The sequence below is a fragment of the Rhipicephalus sanguineus genome, chromosome 6 (genome assembly GCF_013339695.2).
Source record: "Rhipicephalus sanguineus isolate Rsan-2018 chromosome 6, BIME_Rsan_1.4, whole genome shotgun sequence".
NCBI classification, from domain to species: Eukaryota; Metazoa; Arthropoda; class Arachnida; order Ixodida; family Ixodidae; genus Rhipicephalus; species Rhipicephalus sanguineus.
In genome coordinates, this window is record NC_051181.1 from 83,006,349 (window position 1) to 83,022,259 (window position 15,911).

The 15,911-nt window shown below is 45.9% G+C and overlaps 1 protein-coding gene across 1 annotated transcript in view; it reads right to left on the bottom strand.

The window, feature by feature from the left end:
* Positions 1-11,242: 11,242 nt before the first annotated feature.
* Positions 11,243-15,911, bottom strand: part of LOC119397384 (prickle planar cell polarity protein 3) — a 541,771-nt gene continuing 537,102 nt past the window's right edge. Inside the window, exon 5 of the mRNA XM_037664815.2 lies at positions 11,243-11,391. Coding sequence (XP_037520743.2) covers positions 11,243-11,391 — 149 coding nt within the window. The remainder of the gene's footprint in view (positions 11,392-15,911) is intronic.

Consider the following 15,911-nt stretch of genomic DNA (forward strand, 5'->3'; position numbering starts at 1 on the left):
GGGTGGCGCGGCAGCATCAATACTCGACGGAGAAGAAAAAGAAGATGGCTTCGCCTTCGAGTCGTCTTAGTCGAGTGCATAAGGGACTCTGCGAGTTTTAAAGTTGTCTCTCTCTCCCTCCCTCTCTCAGTGCGCGTAACATTGGCTGTTTCAGGCTATCCTTTAATGCCTACTGCGAGTAGAGTTGCAAAATGCCCACTACGGCGTAATTCTTCCTATTGCGAATTGGTGAAGTACCCAGTACGCGTCCGTAAGGCAACACGCGCACGCGCGCAGGTGTACACTTTGTTGATGCTGTTGCTGTTTATGATGATTAATTACGCCTGTGCGCTTTGTAATTGGTGGAGCTTTGAACGAGCCACGCGTTGCGCAATGCACACGTTTGACGCCTGGCGCGATTCTTGGCTTCTTCCACGCAATATTGCATGCGTTAAGGAGACTCCTCGCACGGCATGACTTTCGTATAGGTTTCTTTTTTCCGAACCAGTGTCAAGCAGTGGCGTGGCCCTGTGGTACAACATCTGCTCGCCACGCAGTAGTCCTGGGTTCCATTCCCCAGTGAACCAAATATTTTTGTCATTTACCTGCTTCTCTTTCAAATTTTCGCTCAAAACCAACGATTTCGACGCCGACACCGGAATTTCTGAGAAATGAGCTCTTTAGCGCTATCGCTTTGATAACTGTACGCAGCCGTCACGAAAGAAAATATCTGTTGCAAACCTTTTATATACGTACATCTTGTCCAGTGATACTAAACATTTTTGAACTACGGAAGACAGTAATATCGAAGTGCTTAACACAATCTTTTTTAATTGAAATGGTACATAAAAGTGTAAATGGACAGCGATATGTCGTAAAAAATAAACTTACAGAAATAGAGACGGCTGATTGCAATGATACTGAAGTTAGAAACAAAAAAAATACCGTGAACAGTTAGAAAGGCGGCAAAAAATGAATCAGACTGGAAAACTCTATGTGATGACACAACCGGCTGTGCTTTGCTATTAGAACCTCTAGCCGGAGGCCAAAAACATAACGTGTAGATAATCACGACATGTAGAGGTCTGCAGCAAAAGAAATTGGGAACTATTGAACACATTGTAGTCGAATTCCAGCACATTCATCCAACACGCCCCTTGTAAGGCGTGTATCTTTCAGAGGCTGTTGGTTTCAAAGTGGAACGAAGTATTAACTGGTCAGGGGTTACACAAACCAGAGACGTTTAGAATAATTGCGGAAAAGAGCAGGTGTCATAGTGGTAGAAAAAGAGCTGTTACAGCTGTCGATGACAGTGCATTATAAAAAACCGAAGCCTGTACGAAAAAGAAAAAAAGGAAATCCGATGGCTTCCCCTATGTGAGGATGGAACACCAGCGAAACTGTTTGTTTTATTCAATTATATTTAAATCTTTCTCTATTGAGATCGCCATTTCCCTAGCAACGTCATCAGTTGCCCCTTGATGGCATACTGGCCACTCCCGTGGATCAAGAGACGTATGCACAGGAACGGAAGGCGTGGCGACACCAGCCTTTCCACAAGGACATTTATTTCTGGGAGGGGCTTCCGTACCGCGGTGTGCTATCGGCGTCAGCACGCAAAAAAGTTATGTCACTGGTGTTTGAGATCACACTGCGCGGCACTTTGGCCACGCTATGCTTTCCGTTACGGAAACGGTCTCTGGCCGGATGATGGCGCACGCCAGGTCCGCAGGTGTATGTGCAAATTCCAGACGATAAGCAGTCAGGCGGCAAGAGCAAAATTACGCGTCACACGCAGTTACTGAGGACGCGAAATCTGCGGGACTGAAAGAGCCATGTTTCGTTGATGGCAACGCCGGCAAACGGCTTGCGGAAAGAGCATGGCACGAAGGGATCACGTCCGTTTCGAAATCTCTTTCATTGGCTTGGCCGTGTGTGTTTAGTTTCGACTTTTAACACGAAATTTTCGTATGCCGCGGTACCCCAAATACATCCGCTACAGATATGACATTGATAAAATGGACGCCAATGAGTGAGAAAGAAAAAGAAAGCAATACAGATTGGACCATCTCCCCGAAGGGAACGCTGATGGGATGCGAAGCAGCAGCGTTGCGCACGGGTGGCGTCACGGGTTGAACGGCGCTAACGCGGGTGCTGCGGTGAGCGCTGGAAGATTTGTTTGAAGCGAAACTCGGTGTAGCGTTTACTGGTGTAAACGTTTGTTTGAAACGCGGACACGGGAGGCGAGCGGGCGTTGGAGCCGGCAGCTGCTGCGCTCCTGCGAGTGAGGAAGAGAGTGACGTACGCGCGCACCTGCGAGGGAAGCTTTCGAGGGGTGCGTGACGTCAACGCCCAGCTGCGGCGTGACCTACTTGGCACCGCTCCAACACCTGCGCCGAGGGAAGCGCGTTACCTCGCGTTTGTGCGGACGGACGGACAGCGTTACACAGGCTAGTCAAAGAGCTGCGACGCATCTAAAAACATCCGCCGCTCAGAATCGAACCTACGACCTTGCGGCCACAACGGTAATCGCCCGACGTTCAACCGACTAAGCTACGTTCGCAGATGCATGACACTGCACGAGCGCGCCTTATATCTTTCACACATTCTCTCTCGGACGGTGCTCTCTCTTCGCGGTGTAGGCAGGCGGGGCGGAGTGGCGCGGGGCGGTGCCGCCGTCTGTGGGAGGTGAAAAGAAGTAATGCGTCACGATCGACACTTACTAGCGCTGACTCCAAGATTGCGCGCGATATCAGAGGTCATGGTTAAAGCCTCTCGATACCAGCGAGGGACACTGGCCGCGCTGGCGTCGCCGAAGCACCCTAGGCGCAGTTATGTTCTTTGCCTTTCGCTTCGTGTTAGCGTACGTCGGCATACAACGGGCTCAACACGTCGCCGGAGTCGTCCTAGGGACCCCGGACTAGGGATTCCTCCCATGCTTTTTGTTCTACTTACATAATAAAGATGTTTCTCTCCCTCTCTCCGTCGCCGACTGCTTCGATTGCGAGAGCACCGACTAACAAAACTGCTGCAATACGCGTCGCAAAAAGGGCACGATTTCGACGGGCAAATGTCGTGCCTTGGTGGAGCGAGACAGAGGCCAGCGGGACGCGCGCGTTTGCCGCTCACGCTACGAACCTCTGCCGCTCGTGGTGTGGAAGCGCAGTGTGGTAGTGTATGCATGAGCAAAGGAATCGGTTACCCATTACTAGAAAGCGCACACCATGCCGTTTCTCTCATTAATTGATGACGTTTTGAAGAAGAGCATATCGGTTACCTGTGTTATGAGCTTGTTGATGTCATCTTTACGCAGGATTCACTATTCGCTGTGGCCAAATTTTATGTTCACAACTACAGCTACGACGACGGTTTCATCATGATCATGGGCGTTAGTCGTCGCGATGGAAACAAGCCACTAGGCGTCAACATGGGTCCATCCACGTCAAACGGTGCTATAGCTGGCAAACACGAATAGACATTCTACAAGCTCTCATATATCACTACACAAGAAGCACCACTTCTGTGAAGACACGTTTCACTTTCGTGTTATACCGATTCCTATGACGGAGGGATCAGCCATGTTTTTGTTTTTATAAGCGTGACGCTACGAGTCAGACTGAGAGAAAAGAAATGGAGGGTTTGAGAGCGCGGGTGGGGGTGCGCTATGAGAGATTTTGAAGCCTAAAACGACAGAAAAAGGTCACTTCTTGTTGTTGCTGTGTTTCTCCTTTGGTACATTTTCGTTCAGGCAAACCCATTAGCTTTTAGCGAGAAGGGATACGACATTTTTATTCCTCATTTTGCACTCTTAACTTACCAACGCGTTAGCTTTTATTTGTTCTGCTTATGTCTCAGTGAGCAAACGTAAGGAATTGGTGAAATGGTATGCGGGCGCGTACGCATTTCGCGTGCCATCGTATCGGTGCTCGCCAGCTCGGACACAATGAATGTAGGAATGGCGCCACCGACAATGACTGGCGAAGAACAAACGCACAGGCCTTCGCCAGTCCTTATCTGTTGCGCTGTTCCTAAATTCATTATGTCCTACCAAGATGTCCATCCTTCCACCACTCATAGCGCTGACACTTTTATTCCTTCGCAAGCGAAGCGCGAGCCTGCGCAGTTTTTAGGGTTGTTTTAGGGTAGACATAACTTAGTGCGTAATCTTCTGATGGAACTATGTAAAATCTACACTTGCATGTCTAAACGAACTTGGTTTTCTTTGATGTCCAAAGGTACGCACGGTTCCCAGACACTCCTTCTTTTGTGGAGCGTTCAGGCTTTCGCAAAAAGGGGCTGTGAGTGCAGCGGAGTTTCTTTCATCGTAGATGCCCATACATTTCATCACGCGCAGCTGCGTATAACCACACGTACCATTAGTGTTCATGTAGCTGTGGTCGAATATGCAAACTTTTTTTTTTGTTCTTATTCTTGGTAATACCCTTGTAATTGTGCCGGCCACTTTCGATAACGTTGAGCTTGACATAACGCTTTGCGCCCGAGCCTGGTATTATGAACCGCTCTTGCGTACCCTGCGAATACAGCCTATCTTTCCGGCGGGCGAAAGGAAATCTGTGTTGCGTTTAATTAAAAGACGCTGATCACGCACCTCCCCTCCCCACTCCCCACGTATTATAATGAGCAGCGAAGCGCGACAGCTCAAGTATTCCTTCGAGAAACTGCTGTTCCACTTCAACGGAAGCTGACACGGTTCTTGTAGGGTGGTGACTACAATCCCTTGAATGAACGGCGCTACTCTTAGTTATTTCGCGCCACGTGATAACTTGAGCTTCATCCGCGCTTAAGGAATGTACTCTTACCTTAAGGTTTCATCGTTACATATTTAAAGGTTTCAACCCTGTTTTCTCAGCCGCGTTGAAGAATGCCGGGATCTAAGCCCCCGAAATGACGTTGTTCAAGCGTGGTATAAGCCACCAAACTTATCGGGCGGTTCGCAGTTGCTAGCTCCCTTTTTTAACGAAATGTTTATGTAGACGAGGTCGGCATCATGTGTGATGCCCGATCCAAGTTTATAGCAGTGCGTAGCAAACATGGCTCAGTTAAAAAACAAACAAACAAACAAACAAACAAACAAACGGACAGGACGCGCATAGTACGCAGCGAGCAAGCATGCGAAAAGGATATCGATCACAATGGTTAGCCCCCCCCCCCCTGCCTCTTTTCGTGATTGTTCTTCTAGGTTTAAGTAAGTCCCTCTTCGCTACGACAGCCATCGCTTGCAGCTTCGGTCTCCAATGAGATGACAAATATTCGCGGTACGAGGAGTGCTCCGCTCAGGTGCACACGTTGGGCGGATACATGACGCTTTATACGTTTTTTACAAAGCAATTACTGGTATTAGAGAAGTTGTAGCAGCTGTTACACGCGTAACAGCTAGTGTAATTTAGCAGTCAAAGAAAAGTATAAAAAAGTGCTCTCGAACTGTTATTAGCAGGAATAATGTGCATTAGACAGACTGGCCGACGTTTCGGTAGGTTTACCTATCTCTGTCCAGGACGCCTTGTCATCCTCGCCGGTTTAGTCATAAGTGGCCAGTCGTTGACGTCTTGTGACGTGGTGTCGCTGTTGGTACCTGCCATCGACGAACCCTTTGAAAATTAATAGGCCAGGGATGACAAGGCGCCTTTGACAGAGATAAGTAAACGTCTACCGAAATGTCGGCCATTTTGTCTGAGGGACTTAATTCCTGTTCATAAACGTCGATAGCACTTTGCGTTTACATCCATTCGCTCCCGCGATGAATTTTTATATGTGCAACGAGATATGTTTAATTAAAATATTCACAGTAATAATAACTTTCCGAAACAACGATATGATTATGAGGCACGCCGTAGTGGAGGGCGCCGACCACACGGTGCCCCTTCAAGGTGCACTGACATCGTACAGAACACGGGCCTCTAGCATTTTGTCTTCATCGAAATACGACCGCAGCTGCTGTGTTCGAAACCGCGGCTTTCGGATCAGCAGCCGAGCACCGTATCTGAATAACCGTGGCGGACTTAAAGCATTGCTGCACCGCACTGTCACATAAAGTTGATTAAGACGGAAACCAAAAATAAAATTCGGTAGATCCCACACATTCTGGCAGTCGATGTCATGCCAAGCATTAAGCGAATAGCAGCCTATATACTGCATTTTTTTGTTACTTTGAGTCAATCGTTGCGAGTTGGACCGACGTCTACGTGCACGATGAGTAGTTTGGGGTATATCGTGAGCTTGCCAGGCATGTCGACTACACTGGCGCAAAAAGGCAATCCCATGGCCCGGCGTAACGTCGACGCTCACGTTAGAGCACCGACGTCAGTTTTATCGAAACGAATTGCACGTTATACAGTGCGATGATGAGCATATCATAAGCAGCGGTTTTCGCCCTATTCCTCCTGTTTGAGCGATGGTTGACTATATCTTGGCGAGCCATAGTTGATATGTAATGTTTATTACGTTGTTATACAAGTGGATAGCCAACACTGCAACCACGATAAGTGTTGCCCGGACATGACGAGAGTATGGGTCTTTTTCAGAAGCAGTTTACAGCACTATTGTGACCCTGTGGTAGAATACTTGATTGCCACGCAGAATGACGGGGTTAGATTACGGTTCTAACCAGGATTTTCATTCTTTCCGTTCGTCTGATTTTTTTTTTCCTTCGGCAACGCTGCCCACGGCGGCACCGAATATTCTGCGACACCAGTTATTTAGCGCTGTCGCGTTAAGTCTGTTGCCGCCGTTCCTGGGATGATATAAACTGTGAATCACCTGTGGCTAATACCCACATTCCATGCGCCGTGGTGTGCGGGTATGTGCCACACGTGACTGAGGGAAAGGGCTTCAAAACGTACGCGACAAGTATCTCACACTATTAGTGTAATGACCTGTTAATCTTGTTCGTGACACACCAATGCCTTCCGATGCGAATTTTGGTAAGTGTCAACTTAACTAGACGACCGCGAGAGTGCCCAGACGTAGGCGGCTAGATAGATAGAAACGGTAAAATTGCCTTTGGTCGGCAAAGAAGTGCTTCTAATTTAAAAGTAATAAACGACGTGAAGAAACCACTGGGTTGCTTTTGAATGCATTCTTTCGAAGTCGTACTTCCGACATGGAGGTACGACTTCCAAACGACCAAACGACCACCAAGTCGTAGGAAGTCGCGGAATTTAACCGCAAGCTTTAAAGAAACAGACCACAAGATTTCCTTTCAGTGATGACCCCGGACATTGTGCGGTCAGTGGAATGGGCGTCGCGTACAAGAACACCCGGACGTCAAACCAAGAAGACCGCGACTTCCCGATTCTACTCTACTGGACGAGCACTGGGACGCCATCTGGCACGGACACTCTCGTTAAGCCGAATGGAACACTGCACATCGGACTGCATTTGACTTCGCTGGAATTCAGATTTCAGCACGGACTGCCTCGATGCCTAAAATATGCTGCGTGGCGGTTGTCGTATGGAAGTGACTTCGCGAAACTTATTCCGCACTCGGGTGACCTTTTGTGCCACTGGCGCTCGGTTCGACATGCAAAACTAAGTCAATGTTCGTTGTATTCTGGCGACTAGACGTCCGCCCAATGAGCGCGCAGACACCGTGCCCCACGACTGCAAGCTCAGAAAGCAGGAAATATTATTTTCTGTGCTTTCTCAAAAACGACTGGTTTCTGCGAGAGCCACTGATAACATGGCGCTGGGCGCGCATTCTTCAGGCGTTAACCGTTTTTGTTTCATTTTCTGTACCCCTTTTCTGCTCTGTTTTCTATCTTTCACAAGGCTAGAATACCCAATAAAATGCTTTAATAACCCTTTCCTATTGAACATCTCTTCCCATGGATGAATGAAATAAATCACTCAGGGGTGCTTGCCCAAATAGCACCTAAATGGGTACCCTACATTCGGCAAAGAGAAACAAAAAAGAGAGTAAGAGCCTGGAACTGAAGGCACGATGGATTTCTTCACACTTGTTTGATGCAGCGCTGAAACACGAAGATGTACATTGAAAAGACGCAAGGCGAGCGCTGGTTCTGGTTATAGGTTTTCGTCTTTCAGCGCTGCATCAACCATGAAAACTATTCTAACTAGCCCGCCTTTCCATTCTACTGCAGTATTTGTTCACAAATTTCGGTGATAGTACAGTAAAAGGCGTTCAGGCCGGGCCATTCGCTCTCACGAAGCACCGACGTGCCTTGATTGTCGCGTATAGGCCAACAATTAGAACAGTCTTTGAGCAGGGCCTGAACTAGGAAGCGGCAGATCGTCGAATCTTACCGAGTTGGAAATTGTTTTGTCTGCCTGATTGAGATAAATGATAATGCCATTACGAATGCTCGGTGTTCTCGCTGCCGCGGACACCGTGCAAGCGGCGGAGTCGGTCAATCTAATTAGTGTTGTGTAAGCCTTCGCTAATGTAACTCAATTACGGCTGACGTGGAAGCGATGCTGCCCACGTTTGATAAAGCCCCGCGTGGAGGTCCCAATTGCAGCTTGTGTTCCCGGGGGCCTTGTATTTCGGATGGTTCACTTGTGCCAATAAATCTGGGCACACCAATTAGCAAAACTGCCTCGTGGTGTCTGTCTTGGAAGATAAAAAAAGGGAATGGTGCTGTTTACTTCTTGTGAAGCTATAACAGATTCTTTTTATTAAGGTATGAGGCCAAGTGTCCGAAAAAAACTTTTTTAACGCGATAATCACTAGATATTTTAGTCTACATTGTAAAGCGGACCTTTTTAGGAGGATGTTAGCATTATAAAGAAAGTCCTATATTTTGTCACTTTTTCATAATTAAAAATTTCATTAAACGTGGGCCTCACGCGAACAGTCCAAACTCAAATTCCACTCAACAGAAAAAATCTCCTTTTTTGCAGAGACATTAAAGAAGCTTTGGCCAGTGCAATGAACCAAAACAAATGAGATCAGATGAATACTAAAATTGTAGTGATTAAATAACCAAAAAATTGTGCACTAACACTAGAAGCCCCTTCGTATAACAGGCAGCCATATTAAATCTGGTGGCACGATTTTGCTTATTGAGGTTCATTGCACACCCACTAATGTGATAAAGTTTTAATGTGTCACTAATGTGCCAAGTCTTAATGAAAAATCTTTATTAGGAAAAACATTATGAATGTTCGCGTACGGAAAATACCAAGAATGTTAGTTCTGAGAAAAGCAACAACAAAAAAAAAAGATTTGAAACATGTGCAGCGCTTACACAAGGTGACCAAGGGCCCTAAAATCCTCGATACTTGTAGCTGGTTCCATCCTGGACCTTACTCTTGTGTGCCGTTGTTCGAGCGGCAAGTTCCATTTTCTTTTCTAGCTTGCTTTGCAGCATCAGTGCCGTGATAGGACGCTTTAGCGATGCTGTGCTGATCGTTTGTGAGGCAAGGTTTTGCAGTGTAGAGGCCAGGCTCGAAGCCAACTTGCTTCAAAATATCAGATGTGCTTCTGTTTCCATTATTAAAATGACACGAAGCATCATACAAAACAAAAATAAATATTGACAGGCTCACGTATGTGTCCTTGAGGTGTACGACGCTGCGCGTCCACCTGGAGAGAAGTTTATTACTTTTATGATTAAAAATGATGGTTTTACAATGATATTGGAGCATTATTACATGTTCGCACTTGATATGATTGTTAAATAACCAACAAAGTACTACATATCAAGCTAATTTTATGATGCACACAAAACTGGCACATTCATTTCGGTTTTATAGATGGCGGGTGGTCTAACATCGTTGCTTGTATCTTTGGAAAAAAACTGTGTAGACAGAAGTTTATGGCAGCGAAATGATGGGCGATAAATTTCGCATTTAAAATGACCAAAAACAAAAAAATGACATTTTGAAAAAAAAAATTCGCTTTTTCCACTTTGGCCTCACACTTTAATACTTACCAGCTCATTCCAATATGGTCGGGTGACCGCTGAAAAAAAGAAAAATTGGCCGCGTATCTGCGTGCTATGCTGCAAATGCCGTCAAAAGACGATAGAGGAGGCGCTGCGTGAGATATGGACTCCATCTGGCAATACGTCGGGAAACATGAGCTTGTGCAGAGCGTTTCCTTCCTCCGTGGCAGAGGGCGTTCGTTGGCGCGCATAGCAGGGGCATTTTCAGCGCAGCCGCATTTTCAGCGCGGCTTAAGAAACTAGGGTCTTTAGAATTACGTATTTATGTGTTTTCTATTAAAGGAACACACCACCTAATACTTACCTAGTGACGTTGCGCCTCAGATATGCGTAATATTTACTTTTTGATCGACAAAGTTCACAAGTACGAACAGCCGTACCAGTTCAAGATGGGTGGGTGGTAAGCAAGTGGTTCAACTTTGGCCGGGTGGCTGAATCAGGGTGACAGACAGACAACAGAAAGACAGACAGACAGACAGATACAGACAGACAAACCAAAATCTCTGCGTTTAAGTTCCCCAAGAAAGACTATCGTCTTTAAAAAAGAACGTAGCGTTTTATTGCTTCCCGTATAGTGGGCAAGAGCGACGATTTCGTATACGTCAACTGTACGATGGGATACGCGTCGAAGAAGTGACTGCAAGCGCCGCAGTCGTTTCTTTTTTGTTTATACTTGAATACAAGGAAAGGTAAGCAACGTCAAAGCTGCCATTCGCATAATGATGAATCCGTTAATTGAAAAAAAAGAAAACAAAACGCTACCGCGGGTTTGATTTTCGCAAATCTAAACTTTAGAGCGTCGTAAGTACATGTATGTTACTTGCATAAAGTGCGTCATATACGTTGGGATGAGAAATTCGTTAACAGGGGGTGTGCTTGAGCCGACGTTTCGACAAGCGGTCTTGTTATTCATAGCTAGTGATTCATTGAAAAAAATATTCTTGGCGATTTCTGAACAAAGTGGCGACTAAATAAAAAAAATACACATGGTCCCTACGCATTCGCTTAACACGACTCTAATGTGAAAGCCGTTCTCGCCTACGTTTTCTTCTCAGATATGTTAATTATGTTGATACTTCACAAATGAAGTGAAAAAATGACGTCATCATGACGTCATCAGTGAAGACGCGATATTTTTTGGACAGTTCGCGTTCAGGCCACCGATACCGGCGGTCACTTTTGGAGTTTCGTGAGGCATCAAAGTCTTTCGCTTAAAAAAAAAAAAAGATGGTCGGGCTTTCTCTCAAAGACAGCGCTGTTTTTTTCCTCAAGAGCTCACATTACCACCATTGAGCAATTCTTTCTTCCAACGCCGTCCACCAAATACTATGTAATGTTCACCCAGCCCACGTTGCTTTGATGACTGGACGTTGTTCAAAGACTCCCTCGCTATTTGACCATACCTCAGGTTCAGTGCTCAGAAACTGAAACACGACACTTTCACGGTTTGCATGGTGGCCGATGCTTTCTGTGCCACCGGAGAACACTGGTTGGTCTTTCGGAAACCAGAACCATTCGCCGGGTTTTACTGTTTCACAAAGGCTCCGGTGGTTACACCAGTGCAACAGCCTAGTGTCGCTAGCATACAGGCGTACAGCACAATAACTTACCGCAGCAATGCTCTCAATGTGTCTCGTTTCAATTGCTGCAACCGGCTGCACCTGTATATCTACGTTGATCTGCGAACGCTACTGTTCTATTGCTTTCCAAGCATGGGACTCGAGGTATCATAAAAGAATAACAATTCGGGAGCCTTTGGCCTATCGGCAAAGTAGAGGCAAGCGTAGCTTGGCGTGTGCGTTCCGGACGAACCGCTTTTCTTTCTTTCTTTCTTTCTTTCTTTCTTTCTTTCTTTCTTTCTTTCTTTCTTTCTTTCTTTCTTTCTTTCTTTCTTTCTTTCTTTCTTTCTTTCTTTCTTTCTTTCTTTCTTTCTTTCTTTCTTTCTTTTCGTCCTTTCTCATTGCGTAATGCCTCCTTGATCCTGACTGTTTCCTTCATCCATGCCGAGAATTGGACCTCCATCAACGGACCACGGGTTTGGCGGTGCAGCACACGCCGCATATAAATACGCGTGTAACTGGCGCACCACATTTCTTCACACTCGCAAGCGCCGGCTTCTTTTTTTTTTTTTTTTCGGTCACACCTACAACGCCAGCGACACTTGTGAGGAAACGGAAGCTTCGCTTGATTAAATAAATAAATAAATAAATAAATAAATAAATAAATAAATAAATTGCCACTGAACTTACGTTTCGATGAAATGAAAGTTACAGACTCTGTCTTTATATCTCTGGGAGACGCAAAATCAAGGACACTGAAATGATGAGAATTTGTTGTTCTATAGTCCTCCCGTATTTTTTTATTGTAACGCCTGCTTATTATTTCCTTAATTGCAGTTCCAGCTGATTTCTAAGTTCACAATCTCCTGGTATTAACTTTATTTGCATTAATTTTTTTCGAAGTTTTATTTTCACAACCCCGGCTTTCTGTTGCCCCATTCATGTATATACCGCATATACCGCTGTTTCACTCGTGGTCCCCCACGGTGGATCAGTGGTTACGGTGCTCGGTTGCTGACCCGAAGGTCGCGGGTTCGATTCCGGCCGCGGTGGTCGCATTTCGGTGGAGGCGAAATGGTAGAGGCCCGTGTACTGTACGATGTCAGTGCACGTTAAGAACACCAGATGGTCGAAATTTCTGGAGCCCTCCACTACGGCATCCCTCGTAATCGTATCGTGGTTTAGGAACGTAATGCCCCACATATTATTATTGCTATTTCACTGGTGAGAACAACAGCGGAAACAACGAACACAACAAAATTCTTGAGAAGATTGAAGGAGCATCGTGTAAGCGTCTGCTTTTGTCCCGGCAAATAAGTTCAGATCCAGCGGAGTTCCCGAAGCCTAGTGAATTGTATGGTTCAGTTTAGACCAAGGAGGTTAAAAAAAATTGCTGGAGTGGCGATTATTGCGCAAGAGTGAAGCCGTGCCCACCAAAAGATGGCGGCGGCGCCCGCCATCTTAGTAGGGGCAAAATAAACCATCGGCGTTTGGCGAAGGAAAGCGAGCGATTTCCTCGCACGCCAGACTAGTTTAATAAGTCAACTTTTACGGTTCAGATGCTGCTACAAGTGTGTCTTTGTGTTACTAGTTTTCGTAACTAAGCCTGAAAGTCATGGCAAATTTTATTAGAGACCAATCGCCAAAACTCCTGTTGACGGGTTGCTTTTGTCGGCAACAACGATCTTTTATTTTATAATTAATCTAGTATTTACACTAACAGATCAAAACCATTTGATCTCTAAGTAGGCACTACCAGAAAAGAGCATGTTTCCGAGCTCTTTGGTGGGCAAAAGCTGGCTTCACTTTCGCTGGCAAGGTGTTGCGAGAGCTTCCACTCCAGAATTTTTTTTAAACCTCCTTGGTTTAGACCAGCGGCTTTGCGTTCTATACCTGCAGCTATAGAGAACTATAGTTGAAAACTTAGTTAAACGCTTAATGTCGTAGCTCCACCATAGGAAACCTGTAACATAACTTCAAAGGTCTCAGGAAGCCAGTTGAAAGACTGCGTGGCACATGCAGAGAGCGTAAATGAGAATGGGAATTTTTAGACCAGCGGAGGTAGCGTGTAAATCATTACAATCTAATGTTTCACGCTTATTATATGTCCGGCTAAGCGAATGTAAAATGAGTGGTCCAGTAAGGAACCAACTGTTCTATTGCTTTTCAATGGGAAGACACCGAGTGCTGCCATGAAACTTTTAACGAGAAATGAAACTATTAGATTAAAATGTTCAAGATTGGCCCATTAAAGCGTCACGTGACAATACATGAACTGAGAGAATATTACGTTGCTGGAAGTGTGAGATTATTCTGCGGTGACACGGTAAACTTCTCTTCGAGGAACGTAGCACTCTCAAGTCCTTCAAGCTAAGGGGCACAGCTCCTTAAGGCCAAGGCTTATTGTGTGCCGCCTCCGTTCGTCTTATCTCCAACCACCCACGTCTGTTTTGAGGCCGCGAAGTCTACTCCGTCAACAAAGGATTTCCTCTTTCAGGGTGAGAACAAGCCGGCATGGAAAACAAGCTGAGCGACCTCCTACGCCCGGCGACATCTGTAGTGTTAGGCTGTTTATTTCGAGCTCTCTTACTACGCTGTTTGCCCGTATTGCGAGCAGCGTTCAAGAAGGCCCGAACATAGGAGCTGGGATTCCGTATCTCCCGTGTTTTTTGCCATCGTTTCCAAAGCACAGCATTGTAGAGAGATGGACCAGTTAGAAACGGTGCATACTTGGAAACTAAGCGCGAACACTTGGAAAATCCTGCGCACGAATGGCGTTGGTTTTTTATGCCTTCGTTTCTGTTTCAACAAACTTTATTTCTTAGAAAGCGCTCGAACTGTGTACTTCTCGTCTTGCGTCTCCGTCGTGCTCGCGCTGATTTTCCAAGTGCGCGTCGTTTCTGGAGGCGTGGGAAGCTTCGAGAACACGACGTGTTCTAGGAAGACTCCCTCGTGCGTGACTCAAAGGCTCGAAGATGGAGCCTCGTCTCGGAAATAAAAGCTCGAGTTGGTCGCAGAGTTCGTGACTGCTGCATACGAAACACCAGCCGGGACAGTGCTTCGCTTTCGCTTTACATGCGTATAGTACAAGTACACCGTCAAGACAGGAACGACCAAATGTTTATATCAGTAGGCTTATTGCGGGGATCTCAACCACAGGGGCAAGTTGTTTTCTTCAGAACACCTTTGAATGCCCACCGTTAAATCATAATCTAAAGGAGGTATAGTGAAGCGGATTCAGTTTTGGTCGCAGGTAGTAGGGCGCAGAAGTGTGGAGGTCAAAGAGGACCCATAAAAAAAGAACGGCTCAATCCTTACAGACTGCGTTACGCTCGCGTGTGCGCTCGCGCGCGCGCGCGCACACACACACACACACACACACACACACACACACACACACACACACACACACACACACACACACACACACACACACACACACACACACACACACACACACACACACAAACCCAAAAATTACATTTGTTTGTATTCGCTCCTGCTGGATTGAATAAACTTGGGAATACCGTAATCAAAATTAGTAAAAAGGCAATAATCATTCACCCACACCTTGTTAATACCGTGTACCACCCACCCTGTAGAGTTGGTGTCATTTTGTTACCGAGCAACTATACGACTTGCATCTTCGAAAAGCCCGTTCGACCTGTTTGGAAGAATGTTGCTTACGACAATTACTCTAGGGCCATTTAGATAATAGCACCTCACGACTACTCACAACTCTTCAAAACAAGTTAGTCCTCAATACACTATATCCTGTACCACTGAAAACAATCGCTGGCGAAATTTCTTACGTCGATCCTCCTGCTGATGTGCACGAACGTTAACTGGATCTGCTCTCCGTCATTTTTTTTTAAAAATGCAATATATATATATATATGTTTCTGCTGCATTGGGAAACGCCTCGATGAACGAGTTTGCGAAGGAGAATTTGCATATAGGGAGCAGCGTTCGTGATGATAGGAACACAGGAAAGTAGAGCCACGTTGAGAGTAATATCGCCCGAATACTGAACCGTGCGAACGACAGCTGTTTCCATTCTGTGCTTTTGGTTTGTATAGCGCGTTTCTGAAGAAGTGTTTACAGGCGGCGGGCAAATGATACACGTGCCGACGAGGAATAGCGAAAAAAAATCATATTTTCCACCCGAGTTAACGTTTACCGCGTGTAATTTCCTCGTGCTTTTCAACGGTTTTCAGCCGTGTTCGAGTTTATTCATTTGTGTATTTTTTTACTTCCAAAGAAGTTTTTGGCAGGATCGACCGAACCAATTAGACGTCTAATATACCTCCCTCAACGGGCTTCTGTACAGCTAACACCGTAGCACTGTCGCGTTGCTGTGTCAGTAGGAGAACCCACGGTGTGTCAAGAACATTGAAGAAAGCTTGATATGGATAAATATATTGAACACACATGCTGCACATAAAGA